Source organism: Canis lupus, chromosome 2 (assembly GCF_003254725.2).
Source record: "Canis lupus dingo isolate Sandy chromosome 2, ASM325472v2, whole genome shotgun sequence".
NCBI classification, from domain to species: Eukaryota; Metazoa; Chordata; class Mammalia; order Carnivora; family Canidae; genus Canis; species Canis lupus.
In genome coordinates, this window is record NC_064244.1 from 60264938 (window position 1) to 60287503 (window position 22566).

The 22566-nt window shown below is 45.4% G+C and overlaps 1 protein-coding gene across 5 annotated transcripts in view; it reads right to left on the bottom strand.

Annotated features, from left to right (window-relative positions):
* Window positions 1-22566, bottom strand: part of FTO (FTO alpha-ketoglutarate dependent dioxygenase) — a 427826-nt gene that overhangs the window by 91909 nt on the left and 313351 nt on the right. The window contains exon 9 of one of the 5 annotated variants that reach the window (XM_025447103.3): window positions 18139-18280. The exons of the other annotated variants lie outside the window; for them this stretch is intronic. Within the exon in view, the coding sequence (XP_025302888.1) occupies window positions 18244-18280 (37 nt within the window). The 3' untranslated portion in view covers window positions 18139-18243. Of the gene's footprint in view, window positions 1-18138; window positions 18281-22566 lie in introns of those variants that run through there. 5 annotated transcript variants of the gene reach the window in all.

The window sequence follows — 22566 nt, forward strand, 5'->3', positions numbered from 1 at the left end:
TTATTCACGTGCAGGCCTATGTAATCAGGTGTGCGCTCGGAGATTTATATCCCATTACGGAAGTGATCTTGGTGAAATAAAAATCTAATGCTGCGGGCTGTAAAATAGCACTGGATCACAGAATGAGGTAGCAAGTGGGGTCAGGCAGTGGGCTGGCCCTTCCCCATTCCAGCATTCAGACTGAAAGTATTAGCCCAAAATGAGGAACATATTTATCAGGAAAATCTTTTATTCTTTTAAAATAGAGTTTCCTTTAGGAGTCAAAGTTCACAGGAACATTTACCATTCTGGTGCACAAATTGACATATTTAATAAGGCTTCTGGAAATTCAGAATTTAAATCATGGTTAGAAAGATAGGGTCAAAACATGTCAAACTGAGAGCCTAGGGTCAAAACAAAAAATGTTTTCATTATAGCCGAATCGCTCTAAAACAGTCTTAGCCTCCAAAAATTATGAACTAAAAGAAAGTATCTTAAAACCAATGAATAGGCCCCAGGGTTTTCTAAAGAAATATAAAGTGGTGAGGGCCTGCCCAGGCAGGAGAACAAATGCTGAAGTACACAGCGCCCTCAAACAGAAGTAGTAATAGTAACGACAGTTGTAAAAGTGTGAGTTACGTAAAACCATTTTTGAGGAAACAGAGCTTCAGATATGCAGGTATCCTGTGTTAAGTTCCCAGAAGTAAAATTAGCGGGGTATGTACAATTGAGCTAGATCAAGTACATTTCCACCTATGACAAAGGCAGGTGGCCAAAGATGACAGCACAGGAATAGAGCAAGAGAACTCCTTTGAGGGGGAGGGGGGGGAAAAAAAAACAAAAAACCTTGGTACTGTAAGTTTTTTTTTTTTTTAAATTATTACATTAAAAACAGTCTTGAACAAGGACTTGATAGATGATTCTTCGTACCCCGCAAGCAGCCAGTTTATTAATGCTAACAGTTCTGGTCACTGTTATAGAAAACAGATGCTGGGATATTGGTTTGCCTCCATCCCCACCTCCTGCTAAAATGCACATCGGACACAGGACCCATCCTGTGGGTCCTCAAGACATTTATGCTGATCTCTAGTGCCAAAATATTCTTTGTAGGTACAGAAAGAAAAGCATTTCTAAATGGCTGTCCTACGTCTCGACGCTTCTATCCCAACCCCTGACCATGCCCCGAGGAGGTTTTACTCTTGCCATTTATGCTTATTTTCACCTCAAATCTACTCCATAACTTCCCAGGGATCTCCTAGGGTACAGCCAGGCGTTCGCGACCTCAAGAATAATTAAAACAAAGCGTATTTCTGTGTAATATCAACAGTGGGATTCACGACTATAGAACACAGGGCGGTGTGGATCTCAAGCCCAAGTGGGAAACAGCAGATCCAGCACATGGCTTGTTTTTTCAAACGCTGTCCCTCAGAATTTCTTTCATTGAAGAAAAGCAGATTCCCAACCAGAAATAACAAACCTTTCCAACATAAAAGATAAATATGAGGCCCCCTGCTTCCGCCTGCCCTTTGCCTGGTGCCTCTGACACCAGCAGCTTAGCAGTAATATTTTGCTAACTATCAAAACTTGGATTCATTTCATTTGCAGATGGGGACCCCTATTGGTATGAAAAAAATCCCAGAGAAAATGGAAACTAAACACAGCCTTCTTGACCAAATATGCCTGAACTTACCAACAAAAAGAAGCAATCCCTACAATTCCAGTTCACCAGGGAAAACCGAGTTCAGACTCTGGGCTCCCCACCCTGCACCAGCACCAGCACCACCTCCCCCACCCCAGGGAAAGCCTGACCACCCCCCAAACCAGGCTCTGAAGTTCACCCCCTCGCCCACCCTGCGGGGGGGCGCGCACGTGCACACGCGTGCTCTTCTCCAGCTGCCTGTGTCACCGGGGCTGCAGTCCATCTCTTTGCTGACAGATCTCCGTGTTGGGCAGGATTTCCAATCCTTCATGACTATCTATTTGTCACTGCAGGTGAGTGGTGGCACTCAGCCTGATCCCCAGCCACTTTCACAGTTACTTATCTGTCTTTATGGATTCATCCTGTGTGTCAAGCCAGCGCATAACAGCATTACTGTCAGGGTGACAAAACTGTCCCCAGAGTGCCACAAATGATTCTCTCTCCTTCTGGCTGCTAGCAGGGGAAACAGTGACACCGCCTCGCTTCTCTCATCCTTCTCCGGCCCCAGCCTGGTTCGGCAGCTCCTCCTGCACGGAGGGAGAGCTGGCTCATGATGGGCTCGGGAAGAGCAGCCTGCGGGGCCCTAAAAATGCTAAAGAAAAACGGGACAGGGCTCCTGTGAACTGCAGTGCTTCCCGCCAGGCACCCAAGCTTCTGTCGCCTGCCCAGGTGCGGCCCCCCGAGTGTTTAACGCCTAGCGCTGAGGTGGCCCGAGAGTGGGTCCTCCCTCCTCTTCAACGCCCCAGGCCCGTCGCTTCCCCGGCCTGGCGTCCCGAGCACGCACAGTAGTCAGCAAAGGGCCCCCGAGGCTGTTAAGTGCCGGGCTGCTAGGCCCCAACTGCGATGGCGAGCTTTTAATTGCTGTCATTTTTAGAGCAGAAATATTAACTGGAACTAATAATCAATAATGATTGCAAGGGTACACTGGGTTTGCCAAATGATCTGCAATCATCTTCATGAGCTGACTGCTTCGGAAACAACAGCTCATTTCTCTTCTGTTCTGCAGTGGAGCCCCCCGTTCCACCTTCCTCCGCAGGCTTCCTTCCAAACGTAATTCCGACAGCAAGGCGGTGCCTGTGGCCATGTTGCTGGGAAGGAAGGTTTCTGCGTTTCCTTTATTTGAATCCCACCACGGCAGGCCAGAACGAACGCATCAAAAGAAACGCTGCCTTTCTACTGCCACCAGAAACTTGCTCGAGGATCCCACATTAAGACACGCTAGTCCGCAGCCGGGTCCGCAGTCATTTCACTGGCCTGCCCGGAGTGACCTCCTGATGCCACTCAACAGTTTCACAGACCCCTCCAAGTTCAAGGTCAGTGGCGCCTGGCTCTGTTCACCAGGGCAGCCACACTGTACTTGGGGCTTCAGTAAGTGTTAGAAAAATAGATAGTCAACAAGACACTCTACTCACCGGGTGGGGTCGGGGATGAAGTCTGGTTGGAAGGCTTTGCTTTCCCTTTGAAAGGTCAACCGAAATACAAGTGCATGCATGCGGGCGCGTGCGCGCGCGCACACACACATACACACACACAGACACACGTGCCAGTTCAGGCGTGCCTCAAACTCCGCTTTGTTCTTATCCTGATGAGCGCTCACTGTCTGAGTTTTTTTAAATAGGTTCAATCTGATTTCTGACACTGGAAAAACAAACCTAAAAGCAATTTAGAAAACACCTGCCCGTGAAGTCAGATGGCAAAATATCTAAAGCTTCTCTCGAAATCTGTGACCTCAGAGGCTGACATGGTTTGATGGGAAATTTAATGTAATAGGCTGCGAAAGCCAAGAGGCCTGTTGTCAGCAATGAAGTCTGAAAGTTAGCAGAATTAATAACACTGTACAATGGAAGAGCCCTCAAGGGACAAGGCTGCAGAACCAGGGCAGTGGGGAAAAATGACTTTTGAAGTCATTTCACTATGACATTCTGTCATCACTGCTAAACGGAAATAAAAAATCATCCGAATCACCACATGTTTCTTTGTGTGTCCTTCCCTTATCTAATATAAAGTAATAACACCCCACCCAGGCTGGGAATGGACCCTCGAGGGATTCCGAGAGCTCCATTTTGAATCACTAAATGCAATAAGAATAAATGCAAGTGGGAGTCTGTTTAGCAGAGAGTGATGCCTGGTCTGTTGCCCATCGAAAGCCAATAAATCTCAATGCTTCAACAAGAGATGAAAATGGTTATCTCATCATTGCAGTGCCAGGGCGAAATTTTCTCTGAGCCAGAGTATTTTTATGGATGATTTATGTCTGGGAAGGATAGTTATTTAGCAAAATGGCAGATAATGATGAATAGAAAGTAAATATGAATAGCAGCAAGGGAGTGGTGCTTTGCTGCCGCAACAGACCAAACAAAATCCCTCCATAAAGTACATGCCACAGATAATTGCCATTACACTGAAGCTAGCATCCCTCTATGACTGGGAGTGAAATACAAATGAGCCCATCTGATTTAGTAAGTGATTGCTCTTTGTTGTTCTAGAATACATGCCCCAGGAGCCTGCTAATTTTTCTTGAAAGCATACTCGGCGTCTACAGAGTCGTAGTCACGAGCACAGGCTTTGAGCTGCATTGATGGGTTCTAATCCCAACACAACTCCCTAGTTGTCAGACCTTGGGTGAGTTCCGTCAGCTTCCCAAACCTCAGTTTCCCCACCTGTAAAATGAAGACGACGGCACAGATCTCTGAGGCTGCTGGTAGGGACTGAGCAGGGGACCCTCGTCCAAAGAGCTTAGCACGATTCTTGGCACAGAACGAATGCTACATAAGTACTCCCTATTACTATTAGTCAGGGACCAGCCACCCAGGGAACCACTGATTACTCTTTTGATTTTGTCTGCTCTTCTTCGTTCACCGAGTCTTTCAGGTGAGCCCAGAGTAAGACTTGAAAAGAGGAAGAGTTCTAAGTGGAGATTTTGCAGTCTGGTTGGGTGGGAGTCAACATTTACTCAGCACATTTTTTTCATCGTCCCACCCTCACTATCCTTAATTCTCAAGGCACACGAAACGATCGCGTTATCAAGCGGGAAGAGGAAAGAAGGAACAAAAGAAATTATTCATGGAGTTACAATGCAAAGAAGTCGATTTTAAAAATAAACAGAACTGAATTTTTGGAGCCTCTGAATAAAAGATAAGTTGACTGCACACAGAATGTCAAAACGGAGTGGAAGGAAGGTATTTCTCCCCCCTCCCACCACCCAACACTTTTTTTTCTGTACTGAAGCACTACACAAAGAAAAAAAAACTAATTATAGTTTTAAACGTCCAAAACGCCATGTCCACCAAAAGCCCGATGCTCATTAGTACTAGTAATTAACTTTACAACTGTCAACACAAACAGCACACAGGCTGACAGATCGAGGGTAGCTCTGAGGGTGCTAATAAATCCGGAAATAACAACTTGACACACAGATGCATAAAAGGATGCAGGTGATAAAGAAATGTTGACATCAAATCTAATTATCTTCGAAACGGCCAACTACAGCACGAGCCACAGTCACGCACTGTTATTGCTGGTGATGAGCCCCACCGGAACGGCGCTGAACCGCCGCCTACAACCCCGCTTTTACAGCCCTTGTCAGGGCTGCTGAGGACAGTAACAAACAGGAAATTATCAGTGCCGCGACCCCTCCAAGTCAAAAATCCAGTGATGAATATGGGCTCAGCAAGGCATAGCAGATTACCCCCTCACGAGTTCTAAAGCTGGGATGATATATGACATTTTTATCAGGCACTTTCTCAGGAATGTCACCAAGAGGGAAAATAAAGGCCCTGCACAGAGGCGCCTAGGTGAATTATGCAACTGTAATTGCCGATCATAACCTGATATGAGTTGAAATTGCTCTGTTTTCATATTGAGATAGCATAAAATTGTCGGGAAATGCAATGGCTCCTTAATGTGGGCTAGATGAGTCTAATATTCTGATCATTTTTCACTCGGCTGCAAGGTAAATCGAGCTTCCTTAACACAGCCACTGTGGCCCAGGGCAATCGAAGGGCCCAATTTTACACTTGAATTGAGCAAATATGTGTAAACTACGATTTTTCATATTTTCTGCATGCATAAGAAGATGAAACATCTTTATCATCTGTATTGTCTGGCTGAGCTTATACAAAATATTAGTTTATCTGTCCTACTTTGGTTCATTCCATAAGCGAGACACATAGATCTGAAGGACAGGCAATATCTCCCATATAGAAAACAAGTCTATCTTTTATGCAGTCTCATTTCACAAGTTCTCCTATTTAAAACAACCACCACCACCACAAAAATCGACACAGTGGCAGGATACAAAGGAAGCATTTTTTTTTTTTTCCAAAGGGGAGGAAGAGGCAAATGAAGGTACCGAACACGAGCAACTGTTCGGTCACTCTCCCGTGCGTGCACACGAGCAGGGGAAAAGCCAAATAATCTCTGGTGTCTCTGCTAGATTGTCTCCCTTCTCCCCACTGAAATCAGTTATACCGGCAAGGGGATAAAGGAAATTTAATTGTTTTCCTGCTGAGGCCTGCGGCAAATGGAAAAAGAACATGTCGGCTTTCTTCCTCCTTGGAGTCAGCTCTAAACCTGGGATGATTGGGGCGGCCTGGTGCCTGGTCTGGTTCCTTCTTGCTCCCAAGCCCCATCCCCTAAAGGCTGGAGGACCCGGGCCAGACAGAGCTGCTTCTCTGCTACAAAGTGAATCCTCCTCCTCCATAGCCTCTGCTTCTCATCCCGGGGGCCTAGGCAGCCACATGAGGCCATCCTTGTACATGACCAGCTCTGTTTAGCCTGGAAGATGAGGTCCTGGAGATGGGTCTCTGAACAAATCAGCCCTTATAAGGGCCATTATAACAGGGGCCCCTATGATGTGTTCCTTCCACAGTGATCTGTGACTGACCAGCCATGTATTAGTGCTTTATTGGCCAGTATCTTTATCCTCTCAGCATTCCTAGAAGTATTCCATTGCTAGGCCTAAGGCCTGACTCATTCTCCTGCCATGTTCAGCCTCAAGCCACAGTGAAACGTGCATTTATTTATACAGCCAGCATATATACAAAGCATTAATATAGCCTCATGGGGTTTTTGTTCTTTTAGAGATAATCAAACAATTTGTTTTTAATCAAGAGACCCCTAGTTAATAGGGCTGTTGGTGACCGAGAGGCCAGGGAGAAATAAAGTGACAGACTAGGAAGAGCCACCAAGAGTCCAATTCAGCATGGGATGCTCAAAGCCAGGGCCAAGAATTTAGGCTAACCCTCCCCCTTCTCTAGTGGCCCACCAGTTCCATAATGAATCAATGCTTAACGAAGAACAAAGTGCTGAACAAGGTTTGCTGGAACTGTCTAAAACTAAATGAAGCTAAGGCACGGTTAGGAAGAAGTGTTTTCTGTGATGTGTGTGTGCTGGGATGCCAGGAGGCTACATGAGAGACCGCTTTGTTAGTTTTATGGCTCCCCCCCATTCTGGCTTCCTCCTTTGTACACCCACTGCACTTACATTGATGATACTTCAGTACTGTAAGTTCCTTAAAGGCCTTATTTGTCTTGGTATCAGCAGCATCTAGCTCAATCCCTGGCAGAGCTGGCAAATACCTACTGAGTAAGTGGATGAAGTGACGCTTGTGGTAATCAGCCACTGTATTCATTTTTTATTGCTGTGTAATAAGTTACCTTCAAATTAAGGCCTTAAAACAATGAGCATTATTATCTAGTAGTTTCTTTGGGTCAGGAATTTGGGAGTTGGATGGCTCTGGTTCTGGGCCTCTCACAAGGATGCAATGAACCTATCAAGTGGTGCTTGATTTGGGCTGGAAGATACACTTTCAAGGTCACTGGCATGGCTGTTGGCTGGAGGCCTCAGTGGCTTGTCATGAGGGCTTCTACATTGGGCTGCTCACAACATGGCAGTTGGCTTCCCCCAGAGTAAGTGGTCCAGAAAGAAAGAGATTGCAGGTAGCCGCACTGCCTTTTATGAACTAACTGTCTCCCTTATTCTACCCAGCAGAAGCAAGTCACCAAGTCTAGCACATATTGAAAAGTTGGGGATTACACAGGACTGTGAACATCAGGATTGAGGGCCATCCTGGAGACTGGTTACCACCGCTAGATTCTCAGATAACACATTAAAGCAACACTGACTGAGTTCCCTCTATGTAGCTAATCCTGCATTGGGTGCCAGGGACACAATGTTGGTGGAAACCAAAGTAGAAGGTTCCGCACTCACCGAGTTTACAATCCAGCAGGGAAGCTGGGTGCTCAACAACCAGAGCATCAGAGCTGGGGGTGGAATGCAGAACCCAGAGCACTCTTAAGCTTAAGATACTTAAACTTAGAGCCATAGGCTTTTTTTTTCTTTTTTTTTTTTTTTAAGATTTTTATTTATTTATTCATGAGAGACAGAGAAAGAGAGAGGCAGAGACACAGGCAGAGGGAGAAGCAGGCTCCATGCAGGAAGCCCGATGCAGGACTCGATCCCAGGACTCCAGGATCATGCCCTGGGCCGAAGGCAAGCACTCAACTGCTGAGCCACCCAGGCATCCTGAGCCATTGACTGTTAGATAGAATGTCATAATACGTGCTATTATCAAGCACTAGCCATCATTTTTGGCTCTTCCCCAAATAATTATATACTGTCCTGAAAACACACTGCTCTATTGTGATGGTGAGCCCTTTTAGGTACTGGGCAAGAATCAGAGGTGGTGTATCAGCTTCCTTTCTCCAATGAACTTTGGGCCAGGAGGGCAAAGACTTTCTTGACTGCCTGCCACTTCCATTCTTCAGAGAGAAAACCAAGTTATATACAGGTGGAGATGGAAACTCTGCTTTCTGAGCCCTGGAGATACCCTTCCAATCACTAGATACTAGAAGACCGAATTATGCCCATAGGTGATTTGAACCAAACTACACCAAAACAAAAACCTTCCTGTGTAGTTTATTGGTTGTTCTGTATTCTTCTCATTTTTTAAAATAAAGTAATAGGAGATATAAGTTTTTCTGTTTCTGTTTTTCTTGTTTTGTTCTGTTTTTTAATCCCAAGAATCGACCCCTTTCTTCCTAGGGGATCTTTATTGAATTGCAACACACTCGATATTATTAAGAATTCTGATCAGAGGTAAACATGCAAAACACTCAGCCAAGGGGATTAGGACTCTTTGTTAGTGTTTACGTTATCTGTTTTTAATTCCTATATATCCTTTCTTTATCTCAGTGTTTCAACACTAATTGCAAAACAGCCCTCACTAACAGTAATGAGTCCCTGGACCTTTGCAGACCTCCAGACAGAGCTCAGTGTGTAGATAAGGCCTCCCCTTAACAAGGCTCAGTATCTGGATCAAGGTCTTTTACTGCTTTTCCACTTTCTTTTGCTCATCTGGCCTTCCAGAGGCTAAACCAGCTCACTAAATCATGGAGTTCAGGGTGATATCTTAGTCAGCTGAGAGTCTAAACTCAACCAAATCTATTGAAATGGATATGCTTGCTGTTCCCGGCTTTCAAGATACTTCCTTACTTCAAATGGAGCAAGACTGAGCATCGGTATGTAAGAGCACCAATTCCACCTAGTTCTGAGAACAGGGCTTCATCAAAACTGGGCCCTGTCCCCCGGTTAATCTCAGTTTGCTGGTTTGAACTGACTAACGCTAAGTTAAGCTTGTTCTATATGATTTCAAGCATCAAGCACAGCTCCATTCTCCATCTTTTCCTTCCCTGAACGTTCATGCTGCATTTGCGGGTAATGCTGTCTGGGTTCTGCCTGCGTGGGAATCCTAGCCAAAGTGGTCAAAGAAAGAATGAGCTCTTCTATCAGTGGGGTTGGTTCAACTGACACTTATTTTATTTAGCAAGAGAGAAGCTACATTCTGTCTCTTCCTTCCTTTATCTCCCTTTTCCACTCAGCCATTTCTAAGATTACAAATATCTTTTACTCTTTTTTCATTGCCAGCTCACCTACACATTGAAATGGTACCTAGTTCATCTTCCTGTCTTGTCTCTTCCTGTATACTCCTTCCAGAGACTTAATTCAGAGACTGTTGCTAAGCAACGATACATCAGAGCAGCCACTCACCAATCACTAATTGTCCTCAGCACTTTAGCCTTACAAATCTGGACAGCCTGCAACAATGGCAAGGAGTTGCTGTGGCCAAAAACACACCCAGAGGTTTCTTAGCGCGGTGAGGACAGAGGCACCAGTGACCAGGTGCTACCATCACGGCTGTAACAAAGCCTCCCAGCCCCATACCTACCGAATTGCACCATTATAAGCCTACCAGCCTGGCGCACGGCTCTCTGGTCCTGCTCGGGAAATAAACCGGAGGTACGGTTGGAAATTTCTGAACGCACACACTGGCACAAATGTGCACACCGGCATTTCGCACACATTTGCCTTCCTCCCCGCTGGCCACCCCATTTCTTGAGTTTCTAGTTGAATTGAGGATCTATTAGTAATCAAATTTCAGCCCTCGATTTTATGGTGAGTGTAATGGAGTTAATTTCTCTAATGCTAGCAGTTCATGGAAAAGGTCTCTTGTGGCAGAGCAGGCCTGGGATCCGCAGCAGCTGTCAGAGATGCCGCTAAGGAATTCCTTATTAGCTAAGATGCAACCAGGCAGAAAACTCATTACACAGTGCTAAATATACTTAATCACATCTATTAGAGAAAAATGAACTTGATAATTACAACAAATAACTAAACTGCAGAAAGTGTTCAAGGGAAAAAAAAAAAACCAACAACCCACACCAGGATCTAAGGATACAGGGAACGTGAGCTGCGCAAGAGTCAAGGCAAACTAGGGATGTGTGTGGCTTTGTGCGGAAGGAGAGACCAGTCTCCAGGTAGGTGGAGCTGATTTAAGTCGCCTACGAAAATGACAGATTTACATTTCAAAAGTGCCCTTGTTTATTTAGTATATGTAAAATTTTAATTAGAAAGGAATCCTCGGAGGGTAAATGCTTTGTTTGTAGACTGGTTCTCAGTGAGGGTGGGGGGGCATGCTGTAAGGGAGCCCACAGTAAACACTCAGTTTGACAAATAGAGATCTGTAATAGCTCCGTTACACATACGGCTTCCCTGGAGCCTGACAGACGTTGAGAGCCAAATTTGTCTTTTTCTCTATCTCAGGTTTGAAGTCCCTGAGTTGGGGCGAGGGGGACCTTTACCATCCCCGTCCGTCCGAGGAATGCACAGAAGGAGCCCCACAGTGAATGCTGCCTATCAAGTTTTCTGGTGCCTGACCTTGCTCAGGAAAAGTCACTACTGACAGAGGTGGCTCAGGGCAGCTCCGCTGCTGCCGGTAGCTAGCGAGGCTGTGGAACCCAGTTAACTCTGAGCCGAGCCCCAGCAGGAGATGATCTTTGGAAACCAGGAGAAGGGGAAACCTGATCTCAGTTGGCCATGAGGAGAGATATCAGACTTCTGGGAGACAGAAATGGAGGGTGGACAGAGATAAGCATCCGAATACAGGCTGAAAGACAGGAGATGCCATCCTATCATAGAGTTAAGGGGAGCCCCAGGAAGGTGTGACAAGCGAGGGCCAAAGCGGGCCAAGCCTGGAGGGGTCCTGAGTCGCTGGCAACTTCTTCTCTGCAGAGAGGAAAGATGGGCATGGTTTTTAAGCATAGAAGTATCAGGATGGTTTCATGTCCTGATGCTTCATGTCCCTCATGTCTGCTGAGGAAAAAATACGCTGCCGTTACTTCTGAGCACTGATGATGGCACCAGGAGGCCCCCTGCCCCCTGGATTCCAAACACCCCGGGCAAAGCAAATGTCAAGCCTGTACAGTCACACAAATGATTGAGAAGCCCTTTCCTCTTATTCATACTTTAAAGGGGATAAAAACAGAAGCACTAAAATGTGGTCTCCCCAAAACACTCAAGTGTCCTAGTCAAAGAGGTCTACTTCCCTGTCTTACTCTTTTGGTGGGATGGTCTTTGGCATACGCGAGGGACATTCTTGTTTTGTCACCAACTCATTCTGTGTAACCTCAGTTTCCCACCAGGACTAAGCCCAGAGTCTCCTTCTCAGACTAAGCCCAGAAGCTTCTAGTGCAGTCCACTCTAGCCCTGGCAATACTACCATCAAGGCAAAGGAGCCCCTTTGCTGGGAACACCGGGATAGGGTCCTTGCTTCTCCCCATGGGAAGCACAGAGCCTCCAGAGCCACTGGCAGCCATCCTGTGACCCAGAGAGGAGAGTGTGATGGTGGGACCAACGTGAAGGAAGTATAAAACCAGCACAGGAACAAAAGAACACAGGTCACAGCCACCTCATTTGAACCCAAGATGGAACTGTACTAACACCAGATATTCTTGTCCTTTTCAAACTCATGAGCCAATAAATCAGCTTCCTCACTACTTTCCCCCATATCCCAGCCTGGTTCTTTCCCCCATCTTCAGCTGAAGGAATCCTAACTGATGGAGCATTAAATGTCCCCTATTGACCAGGATGCTTCACAGGGACTCAACCTGTCCCCGAAAGGACATGTGAATTAAGAGGAAAGCCCCGACCCAGGTGACTGCTGATGGTGCCTAGCGCCTGCAATCCCGCAGCCCGGCTGCCCCAGGAACGGGCATTTCCGAACCTGGGCCATGGCATGGCCATCACGGGGCACTGGCGCTGAGAGCTGCCGGGTCCAGAGATCAGAGGATGCGGGTGTATCAGCCCAAACCAGCCATCCAGCTGTACTGCGTTTCATCACATATCAATTTTTACTGAAAAGAAAACCATACAAATTTAATCAGCTCTTCATATGGAAATATTTAACTTTTTCCCCTGGAGTTGTTTGATATTATTGTTTTAAGAGTCGGGATTAAAAAAAAAGTCAAGATGTGTGATAGTGGTGGACACAGAAAAGCATCCATTTCTGGCAAGAATGCAAGTCTCATTTCCAGTAGACTCAAGTCTTAAATGCTCTGGCGTCTCCGTCAATTGCCTGCCTCAATGAAGGACATATTACATGCCCATAACCATGAAGTATAAGACAGGAATGATCCATCCTGCGCAGTCCTCACCCACAGTCAGGGCGGAACGCTATTATCAGTGAGAATAATATGATCTCAGAGAAGCTCCTGTTGCCCACAGGTTTAGGGAGTGTTCTGTTTTGGCATCCAAATCTCTGAGGCTTCCACTTTGCTCTTCTGCCCTTCAAAGATGTTATCAAACAGCCCTGTTCCGGAGCTTTTAATCTCTGAAAAGCTATAATGTAGAACTCTCTTACATATACACCTATTAAAGAACTATGTTCTCTCTCAGTAGTCATAAAGTGTAAAACACCTCTTAAAAGAGACTTCCTTTGTTTCCCAGCCAAGGGCACATGAGACGAAAAGAGGCTGCCTTTTAAATATAATTTTAAAACACTGTATTAAATAAAATGAAGTATTGATATACAAAGTGATTTAAAAATGAGGGCTGCTTTTGCGATCATGGGCGTTGTTAAGTGCAAAAATGATGTAAGCTGTCGGCCAAAGCCAAGAATTTTCCATCTCAGAAATGGGTCATCAGAAACCTGGTGGGGGCAGGGGTGGTGGTGAGGAAAACAGAGTGCATTGTCACCAACTACACTGGGAAGACCTGTCAGCTTGAGTGAGGGTGGGTGCCTTAGTGAGGAGGGCAGGGCAACACACATCGCTGGTTGCCATTCATGAGAAGGGCACATCCAACCCCAGCCAGGACAAATGTCTGAACTGTCCTGGACTGCCCCAAACCACAGTGCCAAATCCTTATAGACTTCTAACCCTGAGTTACTTGTAAAGCAATAATGTGTATTGGCTGTGCCGCCATTAGACACCATATGCAACCAGATGAATTTTCTCAAGAGCTACGTCACCTTATGGGGAGGGGTTAGGACTATGTCTATTTACTCAATGCCATGGTATCTGCCAGGCAGGCAGGGTTAATCTGGCAGGCTCCTGAAGACCTCTTCTGGCCTTCACTGTGTTAGCAACACTTACCCTTCCCCTCCAAGGAGGAGAAATGGTGGAAACTGTTAGCAATTCAGATGATTATAAGCCTGTTTCCCAGAGGAAGGTTTGCTGGAACCCAAAGCACAGACAACTTGATGTTGACGTTATGGATAATGCTTTTTTTGAGAGGAAAAAGAAATCCCATTTCTATTATGCAATCAGGAAACTGAAGATGTCTATCTCCAGATAACCAACTGGTTGTGGTACAATTTCAGTTGGAAACCTTCACAGAGAATGTTTTCCTACTGTCGGTTCTGGTGTTTCTGTCACTTCACATTGACTTTTTTTGCTTTCTGTAGCAAATAAATCAGAAAGTTAATAGTTCTGTTGATTTGTTGGCGCTTTCTTACCCCCCTCCTAAAAAAATAAAGAAAAGAAAAGAATAGCTTTAAAGGGGGAAAAACTGATCCCAGCGTGTTAACAACTCCATCGCGGTTTCAGGCTGTGGTCATGCCAACTGTCTAGTAAAAAGAGAAATTCCACTGTAGCAGAAGTAATAAAATCTTCTTTTAAAGCACAAATACCATGCGAGGAGGAAACGTAAACCCTTGCTTTGGGATGAGGAAGGGGGGGGGTGGCGTGGTATGAAGTAAAATATGGACTGGAACTCAGGAGATTTGCGGTGACCACACTGCTCTGGATAATCTTTCACCAAAAGCAGCTGTTTCCATGATCCCAGAATGTTCTTTCTCTTAATCCATCACCTAAAGAATTTTAGAAAGATGTAAGCTATTATCTAAGGCCATCTTCATTGTTATTCATAAGGCGAAATATTTATCGTCCACTGTTTTTTCAAAGAAGCTCTTCTCTGAGATGGAGTCAGAAGATTCTCTTCAGCAGAGCAACATGCTCATGGCAAGCTGATTGTGGGAGGCAGGTCGATAGGGGGGGAAACTTCTGTTCATATTCATATTTGCTGATATGCTGTTAGCCATCCCCCAACCAGAGAGCTGGGCATTTAACATCTGAGTCCTCTCGCTGGATTTCTAGGTCTCATAATTGACAAATAATTGACTTTCCTTAAAATCAGGGTCAAAGCTCCCCAAATTACCACCCTTGGTGATGAACACACTGGGCCAACTGTTCCCCAGGCAGCACGGAGGAATCCTGTCTGCCCCACAGGCCCCCACTTGGTTGCTCCAACAAAAGGCAGCAGTTGAATGTGGAGAAAAAGTCAAGTGAAAAGAGCGAGGATCCTGTGACATGAGGCATTCACCGGCCAGATTGTTTTCACACAATCACTCAATATCTCTGATGATGGCCAGACTTGGAAGGGGGATCCATTTGCCAGGTATCGCTCCGACGCTGAGAGCCAGCAGGCTGGAGGCAGAAGGCAGAGCCAAATTCCTGTTCCCCAATTCAGGCTCTCCATTAAACCCCCCACATCCTTGAGGCACAGCAGAACCCTGGGAAAACGCGGGCGGACCCACAGGGGCAGGGCCTCCCAGCAAGCAGGGTCTCTCTCAGATCCTACAGCACCTCCCACCCCCCAGGGGCCCTCCCTCTTCCCCCTTCCTAAAATGCTGCCTCAGGGGAAGGAGGGGCAGCAACTGGGGAGGTAAAATGCAGCAGCAGCCCCAGCCAGCACCTTAACACTTTAATGAATTAAATTGCAAAGACACAAAGAATTGTATTTCATTTCGTCTGGCTTTACCTCCAGCCCTCCCACTGCACGGGCTGAGGGGCTGTATGTAAACAGCATCATTCCCCCCCCTCCCCAGCACACTTTGGATTTAATTGTATTCCTAATTGAAAATGAAAATTAATTTGCTTTTGATCAATTCCAGGTGGCAGATCCGCCTGAAATGGTAGCCGAGCATTTTCCCTCCTTCTCTCTGGGTGACCACACGCACGTGCCCATAAACACCAGCGGGCGTTACTGGTGTAAACAGGCCCCAGTTTCTTCTCACAAGAGGTTCCCCCCCCACCCCCGGCCCCGCTCCCGCCCCGGGTGTCCCTCTTCCCCTTGCTGATTGGCACCGTTCAATTTTTAATAAAAGATTTACCAAAGTGACGACGCTTGTGGAAATGGGCCGCTGACAGACTGGGCCGGAATGAAGCTGTGGAGTTACAGATGTCGAACAATGGGGGCTTACATCGGGATGGACGCGGGGATCACAAATATCCCGGCATCTGGTTTCTTTATCTAAGTACCTTTCTTACGGTTTGGATCTTAATTTTTTACAGTTGACAGCAGTGTTATTTGAGCCAGTCAGTGGCATCTGGCTGCTGGAGGGGGAAAAAAAAAGAAAGAAAGAAAGAAAGAGAGAGAGAGAGAGGGAGAAAAAAAAAATCTCCATGCACTTTAATTAATTGTGGAGAAATTACATGGTCCTCCAACCGTGTAGTTTGTCATCAGTGCACATTACAGATTTATATTAGATGTTTCTCCACAGTGTCAGGAATAATTAAAAGGGGGTAGGAAATGATGCCAACCAGCAATGCTTTACATCAGTGGTGAAAGTTTTATATTTATTACAGCCAAACAATTTTAGAAGAAGATGTCAACTCAGAGGCTTGACTGTGCATGGAATACATATCAGGCTGGGGGGAAGCCAATGCCGCTGGAATAATGAGAGAGGGCTAACGTTTAATCTATCAGGCCGACTGGAATTGCTATGGCGTGCCACAGTTATTAATGGTGCGGCATCCCCTTTCCTCATAAAAACATTCGCCCAAAACAATAAGTAACATATGCCTTTTTCTTTTTCCTGAAATGATCTCCATCCGATTGTTCTTTCTGATCCGAATAAGAACAGAAGTGCCAACTGTATGCAAGCCACTTGTTTTGCTCCATTAATTCGTTTTACACTTCTATGGCTTGGGCAGCACTGGTGGAGCTATGTAGTCAAGAGGTATCAAGAGGACTCTTGCTTTCATTGAGCACGTGATTACAGACAGCATCCCTGCCGGGCCCTTCATGGAGGCCACCATGCCCTGACAACAGCCAACACGAGAGGTGACCGCCATCCTGTACCCGTCAGCCGAGAAACTCCAATGTTAGTCATTCCTGGTACCACCGAGCAAACCTGGAACTCATTCCTTTATCTTTTCCAGAGGTCAGAGCCAAGGACTACATTTGGAAACCAAAGGTCACAAAAAAGCAGATAAATGTCAAAGGGAACGGTCATCTAGAGGACATCAGTCTTCTGAGTCCGCCTTGCAAGAAACCAGATTTCCTTTTGTATCACCAGCACATCGGGCAGCGCATTTCAGGGGGATTATTAGATGCCCTCCACCTTCATCTTGCGTCAGCAAGAGAGTTGGTGCATGTGATAATCCCCTAATATGCCATGCCTGTCACTTCCTATTTATTAGCTCCTGGCCCTGGATATTTTCATAATTTCCGTTGAGCCGGCATGGCCCAAGAAGTGGAGACGTCCTGGGAGTCACGATCTCAGGACAGCCTTACCTTTGACCCCATGGACTCAGAGGAGACCAGGGCACCAAAGTGGTTCTCTCCTGGGGGTCTGTGGTCTGCATAGCAGGAATCCTCCTCCCTCAGACCTTCATGAGATATGGGAAAAGGCAACAGAAGCTTTTCATAGCAACACAGGTCTCAGAGAAATGCCAGGGGGTGTCCTAGGAAAATTCGCTTCAGGTTTTAGCAGGATTTTTCTACCATAAAGTAATAATACCCTCGATTATGTTAAACACTTTAATGATGACAATATCCTCAAATTACAGTGCTTTAAAATTTTTAAAGTGTTTTTGTGAATATTACTTCATTTTACTAATACTTGTGTAACTCAACGTAGAGGTATAAAAAGGAGAATAATCGTAGCACTTTTCTTCTTTAGAACTAAATAAAACATGCACCTCAGGCACATTTTCCCTTCACAGATGGCTTAGAACAGTCGGTGCTCAGTTTTCCAAATTATTCTCTATAGTTCAAATATAATCTAAACGCCTTTCTATGGCTCTACTTTCCTTCTGACTATTCCAACTACCTCTACTCCTCCTTGAAAGCTTTTCCACGTGCTTCCCGTTCGTCCAAGGGGTCATTCCCACCTCGGGGACTTTGCACTTGCTGTTCCCATTGTCTGGAACGCTAACTCCATGTCTGCATGGGGCTATCTCCCTCATGTATTTCAGATCTCAGCTTAAATGTCACCTCTCAGAGATGCCTTCCTTGAAATCTCTAATCACTACTCACACTTCTGCCCATTTCTTTTTTTTTTTTAAGATTTATTATTTATTCATAAGAGACACACAGAAAGAGTGAGAGGCAGAGACACAGGCAGAGGGAGAAGCAGGCTCCATGCAGGGAGCCCGATGCGGGACTTGATCCCGGGGTCTCCAGGATCACACCCTGGGCTGAAGGCGGCGCCAAACCGCTGAGCCACCAGGGCTGTCCTCTGCCCCATTTCTTAATTCACTTTCTGAAGTGATCTCCTTTATGTATTTATTTAACAGGGGTCCCCTGCATTGGAATGTAAGCTCCTAGAGAACTTGCAAATACTACAACTTCAGAGTAGATTTCTCTGTGTGCTTAGACGTATCTACAACTAGTTTCAAATAATCGAGTCAAATTTTTCTTTAATTCAGTAGAAAGTCTTTAATCTGGTTAGTGTAGTTGACATTTTTACCACATAAATGATTTTTCTTCATCCCGTTCAGATTTCAAAGCCACTGATGGAACCTCTCCTTTGGAGTGAACCTAAGGAAATTAACCAAATTTGAAGAGATGCTGTTGACTCATAGCTATTTTTATTGGAAAGAAAAGAATTATTAATAAAAGGTCAAGCCACCATATTTCCTGTCCCTAACGGGATTATTTTAAGGTCAATTATTTCACTGTTTGTATTAAAGTGGTTTGCTCGCTAGGTGTGAACTCTGCTTTGAACTGAGGTTTGCCCGGGGTTCCACCAAATGCCTGCTAAACACAGCTGCAGAGAGGAGAACCTATGTACAACTGTGGCCAAGGCTAAGAATTGCTGGCTCCCAACACTCTGGTATTGAACAGCCAGTGCCCATGGCAATCCTGCACAGTGGGGCTGGCCAGGGCCAGGAGAAAGGAAGTTTAAATGAGACCAGGCAGATGTGAATTCTATATAGAAAACAAAGTCCTACAGGAAGTGAGAGGCCTACGAGGTGATCGAAATCTCTGGAGAGGTTACCATTAGGATAAATCCTTGCTGATTTCACAGAAGTGAAAACGCTACCTACCTCCACCCCTGTGTTTCGGGCCCAATCTCAGCCCGGTTTTCTTCCTTCTCCTCCACCCCTCTGTCAGCTGGGAAACAAAGGAGTCCCACTTTTGGAGAAGCAGAGGTGCCTTTGGGGTTGCTCCTGACAATGTGTCCTCCTCACCAAATTCCCTAAACTTCAGTTACCTTCATTAAGCCACAACGGCACCGTGCTGTGTTCCATGCTGTACAAGAAGCTGAAGAGAGCAGGTTCCTGGGGTTGGGGAGCTAATGGTTTAAAGGCGCCTGACAGGTATGGCACATGCCATGTCAGCTCGGCTCAGATCCCTTCCCTCTGCTTCTCATCGTCCTTGAAAAACCAGCCTGCTCTTTTCAAGTAAAAGGAGCAGTGCAAGCAGTAGGCCTGCCTTTCCGAGGTGAGCCCTCCTGCTCTCACAAGCTCTGCTGGCTACTCCTGGCCCTGACCGCAGTGAGGGCATATTAGAACTCCGACAGTGTCGAAGAAACTGGATTTTCTTCCCTGGTTTTGTGGTCACAAGTATAGACAGTGAATTTGGGGGATGAGGGGCTTGTGAGTGGGAAAGGCACCTTCTAGGTTGAGCACCACCTTGGTGCAGCTGGTATAGCCGCAGAAAGAACTTTGCTGAGAGTCATCTAGCTTGTTTTAACCAAGTTGTGCCTCTAAGACCTGAAATGTTCTAGGCTTCCAGCACCCATCCTGAAGCCCTCTGGGGTCAAGTCATATGACATGACGTTTTTCCTAACTCCTAGAGAGTGATTCCATTTGTGCTTGAGAACATCTTATCCTCTGACTGCCTCTGAGAGTCCTCTTCCTGGGGCCAAGCATCTGCTTAGAACCTGACTGAATATAGCTGTGGCCATAGCTATGAGGATTTCATATTCAGTGTGTCTATTACTGGAATAGAAGTTTCAGGTGTGCCTTACATTCCATGAGCAAAAATATTGGGCATACAAGTTCAGGTAGCTCTAAGATGAGGAGAAGTAGAGTGGGATATATTTTTATTAAATATGCTCCCTAAAACTCTAAAAATAATTTAATGGCAATATTAAGGAAATTTAAAGTTACACATAATACCACTGGTCTAACAAACCTGCTTAACATCTACACGCCTATATAATTTTTACTATTTTTTAATCTATGGGCTATTTGACCATGATTTTGCTGTTTTTGTGTGATGGTACATTAGAAATACTTGCCCACACATTTCTAGGTTGTCTTCATAAACATTGCCTGTGTTTTTCTCAAGCCAAAGAGTATATAAAACTTAAAGCCATCTATTAAATGAGGGACTATAAATATAAATCCCTTGTTACTCAAAAACTTCTAGGCAATAGCAAAAAATAACACGTGAAATGCGCACGAGCTGTGATATGGTGGAGCAAAGCTGAAGAAGGGATGCATTAGGAGCCCTGATCTAAAAGCCTGAGCATGGGATGCTGTGAACTAGCTTCAGGACCTCTGGAAAATGAATCACTTTCAGTTCGTCTTAGTTTCCTCAACGAGACACAGAGGGTAGGGTTGGGTGAACTTTAAGATCCTTTCCTGCTCTAAAACTTTATGTTCGTTCCTTAAAGCAGCTTTATTCTGAGGAATGTGAAGAAGAACCGCAGGTACCTTAACTTCCTCCTTAAAGGAGTGGTCCAGTAAAAGAATACAGGCTTGTGTCCCTCGTCACCCTCTTTTGGGAACGGAGCTCTCCAACACACATGGCTTCAGTGGGAGGTTCCTGGAGCCCTGTTTGTTCGGTGGGACCTCACCCCCTATATGGAGGTGAGCGCCCCAGAAGTGGTAGCTGTTTTTCAGCCATGTGGACCTAAGATACAGGAGAAGTTGGTGTGCTGAAGGATGAGAGCAAGCACAAATTTAAGGAGATGCAGAAGTCAAGGACAGATGACCTCTCCATCTGTTCCTAAGATCAAGTTTGAGATTTCCTGTATCCATGACAGAGTCCTACCAAAATAATTGTGTCCCTTATTTTGCTGGTGTATCTCATATAACAAAGTAACTCATAGTTAACAGCTTTCATTAAGTGTCCTCTGCACTACATGTCTAGATCTCTTGGTAATTTTAAAAGAAAGTAAGCAGGGACCCCTGGGTGGCTCAGTGGTTGAGCCTTTGGCTCAGGGCGTGGCCCTGGGGTCCTGGGATCCAGTCCCATATCAGGCTTCCTGCATGGAGCCTGCTTCTCTCTCTGCCTGTGTCTCTGCCTCTCTCTCTCTCTCTGTGTGTGTGTCTCTCATGAATAAATAAATAAAATCTTAAAAAAAAAAAAAAAAAAGCAAACAGTATAGGTGGTTCTATCTACAGAAGAGGAACCGTGGCAGTGAGCTCGTAAAAACCCAAAAAACACAGAAATCCACATACTCTAGCACAAAGACTGTTAACTATTTCTGATCCTCTAGCTTCACTGGTGCTTTACAGTGTGGGAAACCATGAGCAGGAGCTAGAGATCCCCAAACTTCAGTGTTTGCATAAATGAACTCATTTCCGAATGAACCTGGAGTTCTGGGCAAAGAAGAAGAAAAAAAAAAAAAGAAAAAAAGGTTCACCATTTTGAATTTTGACCCCCCCGGATCCTCTCAACTTCTTGTGCTCTCAATGCTATGGCCTTGCATTCCCAAACCCCAAGAAATGTGGACTGATCTTTTGCTGTTTTCCCTCAGTCCAGCCCTAATGAATGCCCTCTTATGCACGCAGAGATGTTAACAGAGATAGGCGAGATGGAGGCTAGGAATAGAGTCCAGCCAAAATGTTTAAAACATTAAAGCACTACATATTAGATTAGGACTAATCTGGTAAACTCAGAATACCTTGAAATAGGGGAGACACATGAAAACATGAGCCTTTTTTTTTTGTGCTTTGCCTTAATCCACCTACCTATCGGAAGGTCTAATCTATCAGGTTTTTAAACCATATACCAGAGATATTTCCTTCACTCCTCGGGGGGAAAAAGACAAGAAGGAATTGGTTCCATATGAAACAATGTGATTTCGATTACATTTCTAAATTAAAGCTTTGCAGCCCCTGGATGTGATAATTGTGTTTGTTCATTACACCATCTTTACCACCACCGCCAAGAAAAATCCCAACCTCAAAAACAAACAATTAGGAAGGGAAAGAAACATATTCAGCATATACCCAGCACCCAGGAATCTATGTACAATTGAGGTTTGATTTACAGAGGAAGGAAGGGATGGGAAGATTTAAAAGCCCCTGACAATTCCAGTTATTTAACTTAAAAGCACAAACCCAAAGAATGTTCTCGGGTTTGTGTGCATCAAAACTTTCCCAAGGTTTCCCATAAGCGGTAGCAAGCTGCTTTGTCAAAGCGCTCAAAAAGCCCTTGCGACACACTGGGGTAATAATCTACAATTAAGTGTTCTCCAGTGGGCCTCAGCATGACAAACCATAATGGCTCCAAAGAAGCCCTTAAAACCTACCATGTCAATGAGCTCCCCCAAGCACGGGAATTTAGAGCTATGGATTAGACCTCTTAACCCTTCTCCTCCCCTCAAAATATCTTAAAGACCCTTTTCTCCCAGGGGAAGAGTCATTCTAGCCAGTGTCTAGTTAAGAGGTCTTTGTGAAGTCACATTTAGACCTAGTTACAGGACGTCTAATGAAGACTCTGCATTCAGCTGAGACCTCCCCTCATGTTGCCATAAGCCTGATTGAGGGGCCAGAACCATAGTGACCCCGCCAAAATGAAGCAGCAGCCTCTTAGGGGTCTCGTTTTGTTTCTGAATGTGAATGGCTCTGTGGTCTTGGAAACGA